The following is a 21,031-nucleotide window of genomic DNA, read 5'->3' as shown; positions in this document are numbered from 1 at the left end:
ATAGATATGTATGATGTCGTTCTCATCACAAAGTTGTGTTAAATTGAGTATACTGTAAGCAGAACAAACTTTCTAAATTTGCATATCAGAAGTAGAAGATTTTTGGTTGTCATATAGTAAATTTGTTTCCTTATTCGATAGAACATGGAGATAGAGGGGTTAAGCCGTGTAGGGGACTGCTAAAGGTCCACTGCTTTCACATTTAGTTGTCAATTTCCGCAGCCTGCTTGAAATAGCACACGACCCCATGCAATGGGTATCTTAAGTATCAGAAATGGACTCTAAATATAGGGGTGTGGCCAGGGAAGCTGTAGTGCTAAGGTCTCAGAGCCCATATACGTGTTAGAAAAATTTATTAAGTAAAATAGGAATATTAGTAATATATTTCGAATCTAGTTGATTAAATGGATTTTAATAGAATCCTGAACTCGAACTCATAATATTATAGTTCAAATATTGAATTCATTTGCTTTTAATTCTGATAAAACTTCGGATGAGCACTCTGTGGTGACCACTGTGCGCACGGGGTAATCCCCCCACTGTAGCCTGCAAACCAAACAGGGGATTTAAACCGCACTAAGCAAGCCCTATGCGACACGCTCGACCCAGAAAGCATTAAGGGGGGATCGATCCCAGATCATCTATATGGATGACCGCCCTCCAAACCAAATGGACATCCCAAGGGTCAATAAAACTTGTATGGTAACATTTTACCAAAAAACTTGTGAAATGCGAATATATTTTAGTCTTTCCTATATTATCTCGAAAGTAAACTTATCGTTATAATCCAAATATTTGAAAGAGAGAATTAAGGCCATTTTTATTGTCTTTATTTATTAGATCTTTGAAAGAGTTGGATGTATTCTTGTGGAGTATTTGGAATTAAAAAAATGTACAATCAGAACAGTGAGATGGTCATACTTTAAGGTTGACACTTTGACTAAAAAAAAGGTTGGCACTATTTCATATTTGAACCGTTCTAGAAAAGAATATCAAGAGACCATAAGAACAAAAAAACAAACAATTGAGTCACCGTCCATGGCTCGATCTGTTCCCTTTATCTTGGAGGCCCCCATACATGTATATGAACTCAATCATTCCATATTTCTTTCTCTTAGCTCAGTTTCTGGTCAATCCTACGTACATTGATTGTTAAAATAGAAATCTATAGACCACGTGAAAAATGTAACCAAAATTTCTTATATATATCCAACGTCCTACTTGTGCTTTAGTAATATTAAACTGAAGCCCTCATTCACCTTGTTATAGTGTGACCTTCATTTTCAGTATTAATATAATATTATTTCCCCTCATTTTTCATCTCTCTGATTTAAACCTTAGTAAGATATTGAATAATGGAAGACATTACTTCAACTTCTTCAACTAATACCCTTCAAAAACACCTTCAATATATCATTCACAGTCGTCAAGAATGGTGGGTTTATGCCATCTTTTGGCAAGCATCAAAAGACGCTAATGGCCGTCTCATTTTCTCGTGGGGAGACGGCCATTTCCGTGGTACCAAAGACTTGGCTAATTCTGCCAAAGTTCGTATCCCTAACGTAGACAATAACGTTAGCGATACAGAGTTGTTCTATATGGTATCAGTGTCTAAATATTTCGTGGCTGATAATGAGCTCATCGTCCGTGCTTATAATCCTACATCCTATATATGGTTGAACAATTATCACGAACTGCAACTATACAACTACGACAGAGCTAAAGAAGCTCACTTGCACGGAATTCGGACTCTGGTTTGTATTCCTACTCCAAATGGTGTTGTCGAATTGGGGTCCTCTGAAATTATCCAAGAAAATTGGGATCTAGTCCAACTAAGTAGGTCTCTATTTGGATTAAGCAACAACAATATTATTACTCCATCACCAATTAATCACCAAGGTCTTTTCAGCTATAATTTCGTTTCATTGGGAGAAAATCACAAAGTGGAAAATGATTCACCACAAGCAACGGACTCCAAATTAAAGCAAGAAACAGTTGATGGCAATATATCATTAGGAAATTCAGACAGCTTCGAGAATGAGTCATCGACGATCAACAATATTAATCGACCTATAAAACGAGGAAGAAAATCCAGTTCAAGTAACGCAACAAGGACAGAAATGGCCAAGAATCACGTTGAGGCAGAGAGACAGAGAAGAGAAAAGCTGAATAATCGATTCTATGCACTAAGGAGCGTGGTTCCTAACGTGTCGAAAATGGATAGAGCTTCTTTACTGGCTGATGCAGTTACTTATATTAATGAACTCAAGGCCAAAGTTGAAGAATTAGAGTCTTATAAAATCCTGTCTCAGAAACCTAAGAGACAATGTGCTACTAATTCTGTTCAAACCGTACCTTCCACTGTAGTTAATCGTGCAAATAATTCATTTGGAATGGAAGTGGAAGTCAAGATTATAGGTTTAGAAGCGATGGTTCGGGTCCGATCTCCTGATGTGAACTACCCATGTGCGAGGTTGATGAATGTGCTGCGGGAGTTGGAGTTACAGGTTAACCATGCAAGCGTTTCCAGTGTCAAGAACCTAATGCTTCAAGATGTTGTGATTAGGGTTCCTAATGAAGTGGCTAATGAGGAAGTTCTCAAATCTGTTATTCTTAAAAGATTAAGTGTTGCTAATTAGAATTGATACATTAATGTATACCTAATTATGTCATACAATCAAGTTTCTTTAAGGTTGATGAGGACCTCGTGTTCCTTGTTGTAAATCTTATTCATGCTATGTTTTTCTCTTTTTCTTTGGTAATTAAGATCATACTAAGTTCAAAACACGAGGTGACAGTTTGCATGTACATGACTTGATAAAAATCTTACATATCCATGTTTTGTGCTGCTACTGACCCTTCGTCTTAATTTACTCTTCATTAATTCAGACTGTTAATATAATTCAGGCAATTACTGCTACATCATATATAAGAGACTGAAAACGTTAGAGTTTGTATACATGTTAGTTGAGATTATACGACAAAGGCAATTTTATTAGTACTTTATGAAAGTACAAGAGGAGGGGTGAATTGTTTATTTTTATCAACTGATATCAATAGTTGACTAGATCAACAATTAGTCAACTTGAGGTAAGAATAAGATGATAATACTAAAAGCAGAGTTTAAATGCAGGAAGTAAAGATATCGAGATTTTTATACTGATTCGGATTCAATGTGAATCCTAGTCCAGTCCCCTTGGGTTGCAAGGGTGTTCTCTTTCAGTGATCGTTGTTTTGTGAGTACAGATTGAATGGCGTAGCTTTACACCAATAACTTAGTCGCTATATCTCTCTTCTCTTTTCTTGATACAATGCCTCACCAGTGTATATCTCTTTTTCTTCTCTCACTTAGTTACACAGCAGATCTAATGAAACTACAATGCTTGTTTGGAGTAAAACAAAAAGAGGGTAGTTGGTTCGATCAAAATATATGTCTCCAAGTCTAAGGTTGCGTATAAATACTTTGCAGGATGCCGTAGAAACTGAAGAGCTTTGCCAACCCAAGAGATTTGATTCTCGGAAGAAATTGATTCTTTCCAAGAATAAGGTTAATTTCCGTTACTCTTCCTTGATGTGTGGACTTTGACAGCTTTCCATCTTTAAGTCTTGATATCTGCCGGATTTGCTCCTTAAATCTGGGTCCTTCCAGTAATAGCTTCTGATTGATTATCTTTGCCGGATTTTCAGTGCTTCTTTTCCTTTTTAACGCGGATTCCTTTCCTTTGATTTCTTCAGTCAATCCCTTTGAATGCTTCAATCAATCTTTGATTAATTTCTTCGTTCAGTTTTGATTTCTGCACTTCGATACTGATTTATGTACTTCGATCTTGGTTGATTTCCTTGAATCCCTACATCGAAAATAATTATACTATTTTTCATCATTAAAACTAAAACGTAACACTTTACAGTACATAATTTTATGTAATTCATTTTTCAAGAATAAGCTGGACAAGGATAAAAGAACAAGTATGCTGCCACAGTTTTCAGTCACATATGACACCCGACGAAATGGCGACGATAGAGTCTTAATACATAGTCGTTGCTACATGTTTTTATGTGGTAATATATTCTTACTTATGTATTCCTAGTTTGTGTTGGCCTTTCCCCGCTTTTCTGTTTTTTAGAATGTACTACTAGTTGATAACTACTGTCAATAAAAATGAGTAGAAATCTTAAAAATTGGCCGCGGAGTTGATAATCATTCCTTTCATCAATTATTTCTTAAACATGGTATCTTTTTATCCTCTCCAATATAAATTAAACATGATATTGTTTCCGTAAACACCATATGAAGTCATGACTATGGTTTATCAGGTCATTTTTTATGGCTTCGCAAAATTTTAGGCAATTCGGTAGCCCGGATTCATATAGATGGCGTAGATTATAACACACAAAAATTTAGAAATCGGTATGAATTCTAGTTTTTTTGGCCCTAAAATGCCAAAAAAAAAGAGAGAAACGGTCATGCCGAAGCCATGACTATGTTCATTTGGTCATTTTTGATGGCCCCGCTAAATTCTAGGGGATTCGGATCCGATAGCCCGAATTCATGTAGGTGACGTGAATTATAGCACACGAAAATTTAGAAATCAACCCGAATTCCAGTTTTTTGACCCTAAAATGCCAAAAATGAGGAACGGTCATGTCGACGCCATGAATATTGTTAAATAGGTCATTTTTTATGGCCCCAAAAATGCTAGCCGATTCGGATCCGGTAGTCCGGATTCCTGCAGATGGCGTGGATTATAGCATACGAAAATTTGAAAATCGGCCCTGAATTCCAGTTTTTTAGCCTTAAGATGCCAAAAAATGAGAAATGATCATGCAGAAGTCATGACTAATGTTCATTAGGTAGTTTGTTATGGCCCCGTAAAATTTTAGGCCATTCGAATCTGGTAGCCCGGGTTCATGCTGATCGCATGGATTATAGCACACAAAAATTTGAAAATCACCCCGAATTCCTATTTTTTGGCTCAGAAATGCAAAAAAACGAGGAACGATTATGCCGAAACCATGACTATTGTTCATAGATATAGCCATGCAAATTTTAGGCGATTCGGATCCGGTAGCCCGGTGGTCTAGGGGGTTTAAAATCTTTGTAAGTTTGATTGTTTAATCCCACGGGCCACGGTCTCTTGGTTTGCTTGTTATTGCCCCTTCCCTTTTCCTTCACGAGCCGAGGGTCTACAAGAAACAAGCTATCTACCTTATTAAAGGCAGGGGGTAAGGTCTGCGTACACTCTACCCTCCCCAGACCCCACTTATGGGATTACACTTTATTATTGTTGTTGTTTGATTTTGTATCCCAGATATTTAGAAATCGGCCCGAGATCCAGTTTTTGGCCCTAAAATGCCCAAACCCGAGGAACGGTCATGCCGAATCCATGACTATTGTTAATAAGGTCATTTTTTATTGCCACAAAAATTTTTAGGCGATTTGAATTCGGTAGCCTGAATTCATGCAGAGAGCATGGACTATAATTGTATAACACAAAAAAATGTGGAAATCGCCCCGATTTTCAGTTTATTTGGCCATAAAATGCCAAAAATGAGAACGGTCATGCCGAAGCCATGTCTATTGATCATTTGGTTATTTTTTATGGCCACACAAAATTTTAGGCAATTCGGATCCGGTATCACGTATTCTTGCAGATGACGTGGACAACACACGTAAATTTGGAAATTGGCTGGAATTCTAGTTTTTTCGCCTAAAATGCCAAAAATGAGGAACGTTCATGTAGCAGCAATGGATTTTGTTTATTAGGTTATTTTTATGTCCCTGCAAAATTTTAGGCGATTCAGATTCAATAGTCCGAATTCAAGCAGATGGCGTGGACTATAAAACACAAAAATTTGAAAATCGGCCCGAATTTAATTTTTTTGCCCTAAAATGCAAAAAGAAATAAGGAATGGTTATGTCGAAGCATGACTATTGTTCATTAGGTCATTTTTTATTTTTCCGCAAAATTCTAGGCGATTTGGATCTGGTAGCCCAGATTCATGCAGACAACATGGACTATATCACACAAATATTCAGAAATCGGCCAGAATTCTATTTTTTTGGTCCTAAAATGCCAAAAAATAAGTAACACTCATGCCGAAGCTATGACTATTATTCATTAGGTTATTTTGATGTCCCTATAGAATTATAGGAGATTCGGACCCGGTAGCCCAGATTCATGCAGACGACGTGGACATATCATACGAAAATTTAGAAATCGGCCTGAATTCTAGTTTTTTGTCCTATAATGCCAAAGAATGAGGAACAATCATGCCGAAGCCATAAATATTGTTCATGAAGTCATTTTCAATGGCACCACAAATTTTTTGACGATTCGGATCTTGTAGCACGGATTCATGTAGATGGCTTGGACTATAGCACAAATTTTTTTGGAAATTGTCCCGAATTCTAGTTTTTTGACCCTGAAATGCCAAAAAAAGAGGAACGGTCATGCAAAATCCATAAATGTTGTTCATTGGGTCATTTTATGGCCCCATAAAATATTAGGCAATTCGGATCCGGTAGCCCGGATTCATGCAGATTGGCGTGGTATAGTACACGAAAAGCAGATAATCGGGTAGAATTTCAGTTTTACAATCATAAAACACCAAAAAATGAGGAACAGTGATGGAAAGGCGACGACTATTATTCCTTAAATCGTTTTTGATGGTCCGACAAAATATTAGGCAATTGGGCTCCGGTCGCCCGGATGCCTGCAGATGGCGTGGGCTAAGCACACGAAAATCTGGGAATCGGGCGGAGTTGTAATTTTATGGCCCTTAAACGTCCAAAATAGAGAAATTGTCATGGAGTGGTGATGACTATTGTTTCATAGGTCGTTTTTGATGGTCCGGTAAAATTTTAGGCGATTCGGGTACGATCGTTCGAATGCATGCAGGTGGCGTTAAATATAGCATACGAAAATTTGGGAATCGTGAAGAATTTCAGTTTTATGGCCCTAAAACGCCAATAAATGAGGAACGGTTATGGCGAGGTGATGACTATTATTTGTTAGGTCTCTCTTTTTATGGTCTGGAAATATTTTAGGAGATGCGATTCCGATTGCCCGGAAGCATGCATGTGGCGTGAGCTCTAGCACACGAAAATCTGAAAATTGAGCGAAATTCAAAATTTATGGCCCTTAAACGCCAAAGATAAGGAACTGTCCTGGAGAGGCTATGACTATTATTTCTTAGGTTATTTTTTATGGTTCGACAAAATTTTAGGCTATTCGGGTCCGTTCGCCTAGATGCATGTAGATGGAGAGAGCTATATTGCACATGAAAGTCTGGGAATTGAGCGAAATTTTAGTTTTTTGGCCCTAAATACCAAAACATGAGGAATGGTCAAGGCGATGCGATGACTATTATTCCTTAAGTCATTTTTTATGGTGCGACCATATTTTAGGCGATTCGGGTCCGGCTGCCCGGATGCATGCGGATTGCGTAGCACACGAAAATCTGAGAATTGAGCGAAATTCTAGTTTTATGACCCTAAACTACCGAAAATCGAGGAACGATCATGGATAAGTGATGATAATTGTTACTTGGGTTGTTTTTGATGGTCCGGTTAAATTTTAGGCGATTGGCGTTTGGTCGCCCAGATGCATGCAGATGGCGTGGGCTATAGCATACGAAAATCTAGGAATCAGGCAAAATCCTAGTTTTATGGCCCTAAAATGCCAACAAATGAGGAACGATCATGGCGAGGCTGTGAATATTATTCCTTTGGTCATTTTTGATGGTCCGACAAAATTTCAGGCGATTCGGGTCTAGTCGCTCGGATGCATGCTGATGGAGTGGGCTATAGTACACGAAAATTTGGAAATCAGGCAAAATTCTAGTTTTATGGTCCTAAAATGCCAAAAAAGAGGAACGATCATGGCGAGATAATGACTATTGTTCCTTAGGTTATTTTTTATGGTCCGATAAAATTTTGGGTGATTCACGTCTTATCATTCGGATGCATCCAGATGGCGTGGTCTGTTGCACACTAAAATCTAGGAATTGGGAGAAATTCCAACTTTATGACCCTAAAATGCCAAAAAATGAGGAACGGTCATGGCTAAAGCGATGACTATTATTATTTAGCTAATTTTTGATGGTCCAAACATTTTTTAGACGATTCGAGTCCGGTCATCCGGATGTATGCAAATAGTATGGGCTATATATAGCACATGAAAATATGAGAATCGGGCATAATTCTAGCTTTATGGCTCTAAAACAGCAAAAAACGTGGAACGGTCATGGAGAGGTGATGACTATTGTTTCTTAGGTCCATGCTTCGAAAGTATCACGGCGATCCATCCCACTTGTTAGACTTCGGAACTGTCTAGTTGGACAAGGATTTTACCTACGAGGAGGAGCCGATAGCTATTCTTGACCGGCAGGTTCGTCAGTTGAGATCGAAGAGTCATCCTTTGGTTCGAGTGTAGTGGAGAGGTCAGCCTGTTGAGGTAGCTACCTGGGAGTCTGAGTTCGATATGCGGAGCAGATATCTCCACCTTTTCACCAGCTCAGGTACTTTTCTATGTCTATTCGAGGACAAACGGTTGTTTTAGAGGTGGAGAATGTGATGACCCAAAAGGTCATCTTATATTTTAGAACTCGATTTCGTGTTCCGAGGCCTTCAAAACCTTATTTTATCCCTCATCAATTTGCGTGCACAGTCCGGGCGTATTTCTGGAAAGCTTTTATGTTGAAAGTTGATAAAAAAATAATTTTTGCCTTTAAAAGTTTATTTAGTTGACTTCGGTCAACGTTTTGAGTAAACTGATCCGGACTCGTGTCTTGATAGTCCGGGTGGGTCTGTATCGAAATATGGGACCTGGGCGTATGCCTGGAATCGAATTCCGAGGTCCCTAGCTCGAGAAATGATTTTTTTTATGAAAATTGAAAGACTGAAAATTAAATGGTTTTAAGAATTTGGTTAATGTTTGATCTTGTTAGTATCGGGCCCGTATTTTGGTTCCGGAGCCCGGTACAGTTCCAAAATAATATCTATACCTTATCTGTGAAATTTGGTGAGAAACGGAACTGATTTGACGTGATTCGGACGTCCGGTTGTGAAATAGGAATTTCAAAGTGTTCTTAAGAATATCATGTGATTTAGTGCTAAATTCATAGTTCTAGGTGTTATTTTGGCGATTTGATTGCACGAGCAAGTTCGCATGTTGTTTTAAGAATAGTGTGCATGTTTGGTTTGGAGCCTCGCGGGCTCGGGTGAGTTTCGGATGGGCTACGGGTAGTTTGAAACTTTGAAAATATGGTATGTTTTGCTGCTACTAGTGTGCTGGTACTTTGTGATTCGCGATCGCGAAGCCACTCACGCGATCGCGAAGGGGAAACGGGGTTGGGGAGGAATTTACTCATCGCGAACGCGGATCAATGGGGGTCGTACTCTTCGTGAACGCGACCAGCTCGACGCGAACGCGATGGCTTAGGGACCCGGGGGAGGGGTCAGTGTTCTTCTAAGCGGACGCGATCATTGGGTCGCGAACGTGAAGGCCGGGGGGAGCAGCCTTTCGCGAACGCGTAGGCCTTTGGGCCGCTGTGTAGGGCGATCGCGACAAGCCCTTCGCGAACGCGAAGAAGGCCCGTCCAATGATTTTAAAACAAACCCAAAAACGGGACTTCTTCAAAATTTCATATCTCTTTCACTAGAACTCGGCCTAGGGCGATTTTTGAAGGGGGAATTCAACACCAAATCATAAGTTTGTACTCTTTAACTCATTTTCTTCAATTTCTATCATCACCCATTAGATTCCTAGTCCTAAACCTTGCTCTTTCATGGTAGAATTAGGGATTTTTGAAAGAATTAGGGGGTCTTTGCAAAATTGGGAATTTAGACCTCGATATGGGATCGGATTCCGGAACTAATTACATATTCGGGCTCGGGGGTGAATGGGTTTTGGTCTGAACCTCGAGTTTTGACCAAGCGAGCCCGGGGTCGATTTTTGACTTTTTGGGGGAAAGTTTGGGAAACCTAAATTTATGTACTGAAATTGATTTCTTTAGCAATATTTGATGTTATTAAGTTAATTATGGTTAGATACGAGTGGTTTGGAGGTGGAATCTAGAGGAAAAGCGATATTTGAGCAGTGAGTGACTTGTGGATCGAGGTAAGTGTTGTGTCTAACTTTGACTCGAGGGATTTGGAATCCTTGAATTAATTGCTATGTGAAAATCCATGTGAGTGGCGTATAGGTGAGGTGACGAGTACCTATGCGCCGCCAATTTATCTGTTTTGCCTGTCTCCTTCCCGTTCTTAATATATTGTTTTCCTGCCTTAACTGCTACATGCTTTACTAGTATTCCCATACTTTATTTCCACTTGTTAGACATTGTTTTTCATTGTTGAAGGTATTAGCTACCCCGTAGTTTCATAATGTACAAGCTTTCCGTTTGCTTTGGTTTGAGGTTCAAATATTGTGAAGAGTTTTGAGTTAAATTTTGGAATTTTTGTTTTTATTGTGTAATTGGTACTGATATTTCCCCCAACGCAATCCACAGAAATTCCACGAATCCCTTGGTGGATAAGTCTGACGACTGGCCTCTTTGGCAGTAGCTAATCTGAATTCGTAACCCGCCAACTTTGGGCAGGAGTCGTCAGATCTTGCCCAGGCACTTGATGCATGTGAGGGTAAGGGAAGGAAGTCTCTTTGGCACGTATGAGTAGCTGTCACGAATCGAAGTTTCAAAAGCCAAAAGAGAGGTTTGGTGAGGCCTTTCTTCGCCTGTTGAAAAGCTAGCCCTTGCTCAAAGATCTTTTTTATTTAGCACTAGAGGGAGCCCTCCAATCTTTCTTTGGATTGATTCATTCGTTAGTGTCCACTTGTGATTTGACCGATGGCTGATTTAAGGATATATCACAGACAACTACTTGAATTTAATTAAGGGGTCCTGAGGAACACATACTCGTCCCCGGAATAGAAGTGTGCCATCCTGGCGAAGGTTCAACTCCTTCTGTGTCATCAAGTACCTCAAGCTCTTATGATCCGTAAAGATCTGGCACTTACCCCCATACAAGTAATGTCACCATATCTGAAAAGCGAAGATAATGGCTGCAAGCTCGAAGCCTGTATTGGGAAGGAGGTTCAGCAGGAAACAAGAGAGTAGCCATACCTTTCAAGCTAGCATAGATAGCAGTGGGAGACCCAATTCTCTAGCAAATACAGCTCTTTTGATCATTTCTTCGCATGTACCTGCAGTAGCATTCAAGTAATGCCCTTTGATTTCACCTGTTTCAGCCTGTGCTGGTGGGATCGGGTTGCACGCCACAAAATGAGGAATAAGGGTGATATATTGAGGAGGAATAAGTGTGATATATTGAGGAGGAATAAGGGTGAAATACTATTATATGGTGGGATAGAGTTGCGCGCCGCAACATGAGGAATAATGGTAATATATATACAAGAGGAATAAGGGTGAATTGCTGTTATACGGTGGGATCGGGTTGCACACCGCAATAGGAGGAATAAGGGTGGATTGATATGGAGTAATAAGGGTGAATATTCATATTGATATTGATTATATGGTGGGATCGGGATGCGAGGCCGCATCAGTTTATGTATTTATGTATCTTTGTTCTACTGTGTAAGTTATTCTGTAGTTTTGCATTTCACTTAAGGATTGGTTATAGCTGGGTACTGAAGAGATACTTGAGTTTTGTATTCATTCCTTGCAAGTTAATGTTTTATTTTGTTCCGTTTTTCTTTCTGCTTTTATTATACACTGTATGCAGGTTATATTGCAATTGCCCCGCCGTAGCCTTGTCACTCCCTCGTCGAGGTTAGGCTTGGCACTTACCAGTACGTGGGGTCGGTTTTACTGCACTCTGCACTTTCTATGCAAATTTTGGAGCAGGTAGTGGCTGATCGAGAGGTCGGTTGTAGATATATTCAACTAGGAGATCCAAGGTAGTCCTGCCGGCGTCCGCAGGCCCTGGCGTCCCCTTCTACATCTTTATAATATTGTTTTCTTTATTTTCAAAACAGTTGTAATTTCTTTCAGACAAATGTTTGTAGAAAATCATAGTGTGTTCGTGAATTGAGACACCGGATTTCTGGGTAGAAGTATTATGTAAACGAAACCGATATCTATACATCTTACATTTATATCGCTTCTTTTTGCCTGTTTACTGATGATTACTAAAAATGGAAAGAAAAGGATAAATAACCTCTAACGTTGGCTTGCCATGACAAGTGTGATGTTAGGCGCCATCACGGTCCCGACGGTGGGAAATTCGGGTCGCGATAGGCACAAAGCGTGCTTCACACTCATGTGTTAGCAAGGATTTTTGGGCTGAAGCAATCAATACAGCTTGTTATTTGGTCAACAAATCTCCATCCATAGCTATTGAGTTCAAAACTCCTTTTGAGGTATGGTCCGTTTCGCCTGCTGATTATTCAAATTTAAGGATATTTGGTTGTCCTGCTTATGCTCTTGTGAGGGATGGAAAACTTGAGCCGAGGGCAAAGAAGTGCATATTTTTTGGGTATGCAACTAGAGTGAAAGGTCATAGGTTATGGTGCACAGATCAAAAGACTCCAGGGCTAATTATCAGTAGGATGTAACATTCAATGAATCTTCCTCACTGGACAATCAGAGGGAGCAGGCAATAGCAAAAATAGATCGTGGTGTCAGTGGCCGCATAGAGCTAAAAATTGAATCTCCACTAGCACAGCCCAGTAGTTCTAAGGTAGAGGAAGTGAAGAAGGTGCAAAATATTGATCAAGATGATAATGTTGATGCACCTGCGCAAAAACAACCATATAGCATTGCAACATGCAGAGAGAAGAGAGTGATCAACCGACTGCAAAGGTTTGCAAACGTAGTTGATGAGAATCTTCTTGGATATACGATTCCTATGGGATTTCCATTGGCAGTTGCAGAGACCGTTGATGCGTTTGAGTGTTATAGCTATCCAGAAGCTATTCCGGGTACAGATCCTTATCGACGGATTAGTGCTGTGGCTATAGAGATTGAGTCTCTTAACAAGTTTAGGCATTACCTAGACTTGGTTGATGTATGCGGCTGTGAGTAGAGCCCTCGCGAGGGCTGAGGGCAAGGTAGAGAGACGTTCCTGTTGATAAAGAGAATTAAAGCCAAGGGGAAGATTTGTTTTTATTTTTTATTTTTGTGGCTTGAATTATTTCATTGTATTTCTAGGAAACCCATAATCCCTATAGGTTTAGGAAAACCCACTGTCCTGATAGATTTGGAAAAGGAAAATCTATAGTCCTTGTGAAATTGGAAAACCTTTCTCTTATAGGTTTGGGGCTATTTGGGATCTATATATAGGGGTTGTAGTTGGGGATTCTATAAATTGTATTGTGCTTTTTCTTCTCATTCATAGTGAAAAATTCTCTCTGCTTTTGCCCCAAGGATTAGGCTTAGTCGAACCTCGTTAAATCCTTGTGTTGATTTTTCTTCTCTATTTGCCTTGTGTGTGATTGTGTACTAGTTAACCCACGATCTTCTGGAATAAATACCAATTTCAACTAATCTAAATTGTGGCAAGTATTTTTTGTATACTCTCAATCTTTTTACTAGTGTATTTCCAGAACATGTAACCTACACAAATGCTAATTTGTAATACTATATATGTAAAAGATTCCTTCTCTAGTTGAGTTGACAAATCTTTTGGTGTCACACCCAATTGGCCCCGCTATTGATAGTATAAGTTTTCTTGTTGCTGAAATCAAAATACTGTTGTGTTATTTCATTGTCGTGTTTTTTTATTAAGCAAATCCACTAGGCAGGTGCCTAGGGCTAATTTTATTAATACTAAAAAGCAAAAAAAGATCCACATAGGAAGAGTACAAATAAGGGGGACAATAGCACCAGTAGTGTTGTCTCTATGCCTTGGCTATATAATTACTCCTCTGCGCCTCACAATGCCCTTATGACAGCCTCATGTAGAGGATCATGGTGTAGCTGCCGACAAAGTCTCACGAGGGCATATAATCTCATAGCTATTTGGACATCTTTCCAAAGGCATATGCTAAGAGCAACACAAACAGGGCTAAACCTTACCTTACTAATCCTATCGAGGCATAAAATAGCCTCACCTACTAGCATGCATATAAAAAGTAAGAACTAGAAAGTACCAATATTTTATGATCATCACAGAGTTTATAACATACTCTGTGATGATATTACAAATGACTATACTAATAAAGTGATAGAATAAAATGTAGTAGGAATTAAAGTCTTGTCCCTTCTTGCCCAAACTTGTAACTTCTTCAAGTTGTAGTTCGTTGTCATCTTCATCAAACCTCATTAAAATGTCTTCAAAATTCATGCTTTCTTTTTGGAACGGTTGGACTTTGTAGATGTAGTTGGGGCAACCTCTTGTGTTACTTTGCCATCCCAACTATGTTGCCTCTCATGTGTCTTCTTTTTGTTTTTTTTTTGGATCCACTTCTCATATGTCGAGGTGAAAGATCTCCCTCCCGAGCTACATTTTTAAAGGAGGCATCCAATAGTTCTTCCTCTTCCCCTTCTTCGTAAAAATCTTGCCCCATATCCGCACCAAAAGCTTCAGTAGGATTAAATCCGGGTACTAAAGCTCTTGGCTCATGACTTTTGTCTATGGCCCCCAAAGAATTCTTAGGGTCAAGAGCCTTCAAAGCGTCCAGATCATGAGAGACAATAGCATGTAGAATATTTGTAGGGATCAACTTACTTGTGCTTGCTAAACTTCCAGATGTTTGGAGCTTACTTGTGTGTACAAATTCGTTCGAATGCAGCTACTGCCGCATGAGGTTGAACTTGTTGCTGCCGAGTAGGTACAAACACTGGAGCATTTGGACTCAGCCCTCTCTTGCTTGACAAAACAGTAGAAGAATTAGGGGCCTGCTGCTCGTGTACCTTCACTGATTCGTCATGTTGCACCTGCTGCAGTTTCTTCTTCTTCCCTCTTGATGCTTTTGAACTTGGTGTAGTGACCTTTTGTGCGTTGGCAGAAGTTGCATTTTCTTAACAATTGCCCCATAGCTGTCCGCTGAATCAACCTCATTACCTTCCTCCTCCCCAATCTGAACTGCCCAGCTGTTCGAGATGTGCTCGTCTTCATCTTCCTCACATTTCTTATCAGAATCATACTCTTCTTCTTCCTTTTCTGCTTGGGCAGCCCAAGTTTTACTCTTATACATAACTGCCTCCTGTAACACTTGTAAGTTCTGTTCAATTGCCTCATTGTTCTCTTCCTTTCTAATTAGCTTTTTAGAGGCAGAATACATCAAGGAACGAGCCTCGCGACTGTGAGTAGGGTGAACTGAATCCTCTGAAAGATTAAAATGATCATTGGAGGGTATATCATGATTAAAAGTGTTCAATCCAACCCTATAAGCATCAACACCATCATTGGTGCTTTTGTTATATTTTGCTACTGTATTTGGCGCTAAACTCCCAGTGAAATCATGGAATGGATTCATGTTCTCCAATATTTGAGCTCCAAGCGATGTAAGATTCATGTTTTTACCCTATTCATGTTATTATTATATATATCTTCTATCTCGTGATATACGTTTGCTTATTATTTTTGTCACTCTCTTCTTCTTCTGATGTTTCTCTTATCCTCATTCCTGGAGTAAGATATTATACTAATTCTTAGTGCAGATCGTGCTTTTTCTGATTTTTCATCTTTTCCCCTTTTTTGCTGACTTCCTGGTTATGATTTTGAGAAAAATGTACCTGATGCTTATATTAGGTAATTTACTGATAATCTTCCCCTTTTGCTTTTTTATTTTTTTCTTTCTTCTTTTCTTTTCTATCACTTTTTCTGGTTGACAATCCGCCCAAATACCTTTGTCGATATTTATTTTACAATAGTCCCTCATATGATGCAGTTTGATTGGATATATAAGATTTAAGAGGTAAAAAAAGTTTTTTTAAATTTGCAATCTTAAGTATGCCATCATTCGAGTGACCAGAGGTGGATTCGAGATGTATACTCAATGGGTTCAACTTTTTAGGTTATAGTATTGAACTCGTTATATCCTTAAAGTTATGGATTTATATCTACAATTTGATGCGATTTTAATAAATTTTTACACATAAATTTATACTCAGTGTCGAAAGTTATGGGTTTAATTGAACCCGTTGATACAAGGCTACATCCGCCCCTGCGAGTGACTATATAATATTTAAAACTTGTCAATAAAAATTTTGAACGCACTAATAAATAATAGTCTTATTCATTTTGGAACGGAGAAAATATATGTTACGTTTTGATAAGCGCTAAAAAACGCTCGACATCAGGTATATACTAGAGTACCAAAACTATGGGATTAAATTCCATCACCTATGGTTTTATCTTAATTTTATATTATATTGAGTGTATATGAAGGAATCCTGAAGAATTTATGTAAAGTTTTTGAACTACTCCATATATTATTGTCCATAAAGCAGGTTAAATTGCGCATGATGGTGTTAGAAGTATAAAATATTTTGAATAATAAAAGTACCCAAAGATGATAATAAATGGTTTGATCTACTTTTGGTTAACCTTTCATGTTAATTAGATATTCAATTAGATTACTAAAAGATCTAAACAACTTCACCTAATAATGGACTGAATTTTTTGTTAGAAGCTATATGATTGTAACGACCCGACTGGTAGTTTTGCTTTCTAGAACCCCGTTCCCCTAAATAAGACTTCCCGTACATGCTTTTAATATTTTATGACTTGCGGGGATGGTTAGTTCGGAATTTGGAGGGTTCGGGTTGAAATCAGAACACTTGGTTCCTTAAGGTTGGCTTAAAAGGCTAACTTTGACTTCGGTCAACATTTTGAGTAAACGACACCGAAATCGGGATTTGACGGTTCCAATAGGTTCGTATGATGATTTCGGACTTGGGCGTATGTTCGGATTAGATTTTGGATGACCCGGAGCATTTCGGCGCCTAATAGTTAAAGTTGGCATTTTGAGTGAATTTCATAAGTTTGGGTTGAAGTGGATTTTTACATTCTATACGTCCGTTTGGGATTCCGAGCCTAGGACTAGCTCCGTATGGTGATTCCGGACTTAGGAGCGCGTCCGGAGTGGATTCGGAGGTCCGTAGGTCGTTTCGGAGTCATTTGACGAAAGTTAGAAATTTGAAGTTTTTGGAAAGTTTAACCGAGGGTGGACTTTTTGATATCGAGTTCGGATTCCAGTTTCAGAAGTTGGAGTACGTTAGTAATGTCATTTAAGACTTGTACGCAAAATTTGGCTTCATTCCGAGTTGATTTGATAGGAATCAGACGCGAAAGTGTTTTTAGAAGTTTTTGAGTTCATGAGTTAATCCATGCGTTTTAGCATCCGATTCATGGTTCTTGATGTTATTTCAGTGTTTCGATCGCACGGCGAGTTCGTGTGATGTTGTTAGAGTTGTGTGGGTGTTTGGTGTGGAGCCCCAGGGGCTCGGGTGAGTTTCGGACGTTCGAGAGGATGAGAAAACACTTCGGTTTTCTGGTGTTTCTAGGCTGGAGTTGCAGGTCTTGCAAATGCGAAGCTTTGATCATATTTGCGAGCTTGCATTTGCGAAGAGCCATTCGCATTTGCGAATTGGGAAAGGCTCTGGGGGATTCGCATTTGCGAAGGATTTGGTCGCATATGCGACCATGGCAGAATTGGCCAGCCTTCGCATTTGCAATGTATTTGTCGCATTTGCGACCTTAGCAGTAGGAGCCTAGGTTCGCATTTGCGATTAATATGTCTCATTTGCGACCTTCACAATTACGAACCAGGTGGCGCAAATGCGACATCTGAGACCTGTGCACAACTTTATTAAATGCGAGACTTAGGCCATTTAGCTCATTTTCTTTCAACTCTTGGGCGATTTTTGGAGCTCTTGGAAGGATGTTTTCACCTAGCACTTTGAGGTAAGTAATTTCTACACAACATGAGTTAAATACATAGACTATGGGTGGATTAACATGCAAAAAATAGTGAAATCAAGGATTTAGATGAAAACCTAAGTTTTGGATAAAAATAAAATTTGACCACGAAAATGGTTATAGAATTTGGTAAAAAATTATATATTTGGCTTCATGGGGTTATGGGTAACAACTTTTTTCAAAAATATTCGGAATCCGGGCACGTGGGCCCGAGGTGAGTTTTTGAGATTCTTCAAATAGGCTTGGGAAATCACTTTGATAGTTAGAATATGAACTTTTAAACATGTATTGATTATTTTATATAATGTTTGACTAGTTTCGAGTCGTTTGGCACCAAATTGAGGGTTTGGGCACAATCTTGGACCGAAAAGTAGGCTTTGAGGCGAGGTAAGTCTATTTTCTAACCTTGTATGAGGGAATTAACCCCATAGGTGAACTAAATTAATATGTGCTGCTGTTTGTGAGGGCTCCGTACGTAGCTACTATTCATGCTTATGTATGGGTAGTTTTAGGTTTACACCATGCTTTGTGGACACTGTTATTTTATTATATTTAATTGCATCGAATGGGGCTAAGTTGAGGGTTTTAAGATTTTAAAAGTTTCAAGTTGAATTTCTTTATTTTGGAAAGAATTGAGTGATATTATGGTAACTTGAGAAATTTATATTCAACCGCGTCGCAAGTATTTTCCGCGAGCGGGGTAACCGTTCCACTACTCTCATGGGAGCGGGCCGTTTGCCTCGGCAGGTTAATAGATGCATCTATGGTTCGTGTGGTTTGACCCATGACAGTGCACGCAGTTATGTATATGTATATTTGGATCGGGCTGTACTCCTCGGCATAATTCGTGCGTGATACTAATATTTGGAAGTCCCTTTGTATTTGATATTTATTTATTGGCTTGAGAAATTACATGTTTAAATGAGGAAAATGATTCAGTTCTTACAAGCGGTGAAAGGATTGTTTACTTATTTCTTACACTGAGTTCTATTGTCATTTATATCTATCATGTTTAACTAGAATTTCACATTATTATATTGTTGGCCCATAGTAAGTGTCGAAGTCGACCCTCATCACTACTTCTTCGAGGTTAGACTAGATACTAACTGGGTACATGTTGTTTATTTACTCACGCTACACTTCTACACTTAAATGTGCAGGATCTGAGGCAGGTGCATCTGGATATCAGTCCGGCACGCACACTTGATTTCCACTTTAAGACTTCACAGTGAGCTGCCTTCCGAGCCATTCTGCAGCAGTGGAGTCTTTCTTTGTTATGTTTTTCTGTCTGTTTCACTTCAGACAGTAGATTAGTATTCTTTTGTATATTATACTAGAATGCTCATACACTTGTGACATCGGGTCTTGGTACACAGTAGTAGACTTATGATTTTGGATTTTATCTCTATGATTATGATTGCACTCAGTTGCTTTCGTCTTATTATTTAAAATTTGTCATTTCCTAAAACTATTAAATTAAGAAAGTTTAATTACTTGAAAACCTACTAAAAAGAGAAGTAACGTCGTTAGTTGACTGTCAGCTTGCCAAGCGGCGGCGCTGGGCGCCATCACGACCTATATTAGAATTTGGGTCGTGAAAATGATAGTAAATAATTTTATTATGCCATTGGCTCTATAAATTGAATTGTTTTAGTACATGCACTGTAAGTACGTATGTACTACAATTACTTCAAGGTTAAAGTTTCCTCCCCAGACCCCACTTGTTGGGATCAAATTGAGTTTTTTGTTGTTGTTGTTGTACTTCAAGGTTAAAGTTTAAGAGAGGAGATCAGGGGCGGAGGTAGAATAAAGGTTACAGGTTCAGATCATGAACTTAGTAGCTTTAATCCAAACTTATGTATTTATTTTAAGAAATTTATTGATATGTATAAATAATTAATTTAAAACCCGATTACTTAAACAGATTAGAATCCTAATTTAATAAACTTCAAATTCTAACGGTCATTCTAACAGTCAAATTCTAATGAATTCTAGTTTTTTGTCCTATAATGCCAAAAATGAGGAACAATCATGCCGAAGCTATAACTATTGTTCATGAGGTCATTTTCGATGGCCCCACAAAATTTTTCACGATTCAGATCTTCTAGCACGGATTCATGTAGATGGCGTGGACTATAGCACAAAAAAATTTGGAAATTGTCCCAAATTCAAGTTTTTTGACCCTAAAAAGCCACAAAAGAGGAGCGGTCATGCAAAAGCCATAAATGTTGTTCATTGGGTCATTTTTATGGCCCCATAAAATATTAGGCGATTCGGATCCGGTAGCCTGGATTAATGCATATTGACGTGGTATAGTACACGAAAAGCAGATAATCGGGTAGAATTTCAATTTTATAATCATAAAACACCAAAAAATGAGGAATAGTGATGGAAAGGCGATGACTATTGTTCCTTAAATCGTTTTTGATGGTCTGACAAAATATTAGGCAATTGGGCTCCGGTCGCCCGGATGCATGCAGATGGCGTGGGCTAAGCACACGAAAATCTGTGAATCGGGCGGAGTTCCAATTTATGGCCCTTAAACGTCCAAAACAGAGGAATTGTCACGGAGTGGTGATGACTACTGTTTCTTAGGTTGTTTTTGATGGTCCGGCAAAATTTTAGGCTATTCGGGTACGATCGTCCGAATGCATGCAGGTGGCGTTAGATATAGCACACGAAAATTTGGGAATCGTGATGAATTTTAGTTTTATGGCCCTAAAATGTCAATAAATGAGGAACGGTTATGGCAAGGCGATGACTATTATTTGTTAGGTCTCTCTTTTTATGGTCTGGAAATATTTTAGGAGATGCGATTCCGATTTTCCGGAAGCATGCAGATGGCGTGAGCTCTAGCACACGAAAATTTAAAAATTGAGCGAAATTCAAAAAATTATCTCCCTTAAACACCAAAGACAAGGAACGGTCATGGAGAGGCTATGACTATGATTTCTTAGGTCGTTTTTTATGTTCGGCAATATTCTAGGCTATTCGGGTCCGTTCGCCTAGATGCATGTAGATGGTGTGAGCTATATTGCACATGAAAGTCTAGGAATCGAACGAAATTTTAGTTTTATGGCCCTAAATACCAAAACATGAAAAATGGTCATGGCGATGCGATGACTATTATTCCTTAAGTTATTT

The 21,031-nt window shown here is 38.9% G+C and overlaps 1 protein-coding gene across 1 annotated transcript; it reads left to right on the top strand.

Annotated features, from left to right (window-relative positions):
• The first annotated feature begins 1,242 nt into the window (after window positions 1-1,242).
• LOC109216645 (transcription factor MYC2-like) lies at window positions 1,243-2,808 on the top strand. Its single transcript, XM_019380820.1, has one exon. It carries the CDS (start codon window positions 1,356-1,358, stop codon window positions 2,637-2,639), a length of 1,284 nt encoding a protein of 427 aa, XP_019236365.1. The 5' UTR covers window positions 1,243-1,355; the 3' UTR covers window positions 2,640-2,808.
• Window positions 2,809-21,031: the final 18,223 nt, after the last annotated feature.

Source organism: Nicotiana attenuata, unplaced genomic scaffold, assembly GCF_001879085.1.
Source record: "Nicotiana attenuata strain UT unplaced genomic scaffold, NIATTr2, whole genome shotgun sequence".
Lineage (NCBI taxonomy): Eukaryota > Viridiplantae > Streptophyta > Magnoliopsida > Solanales > Solanaceae > Nicotiana > Nicotiana attenuata.
Note: the sequence above shows the minus strand (reverse complement) of the source record. Positions and strands in the feature narration are given on the sequence as shown.

Bases quoted from the DNA above. Each gene is read 5' to 3' on its own strand.
- LOC109216645 (XM_019380820.1), top strand. From the start codon at position 1,356: ATGGAAGACATTACTTCAACTTCTTCAACTAATACCCTTCAAAAACAC.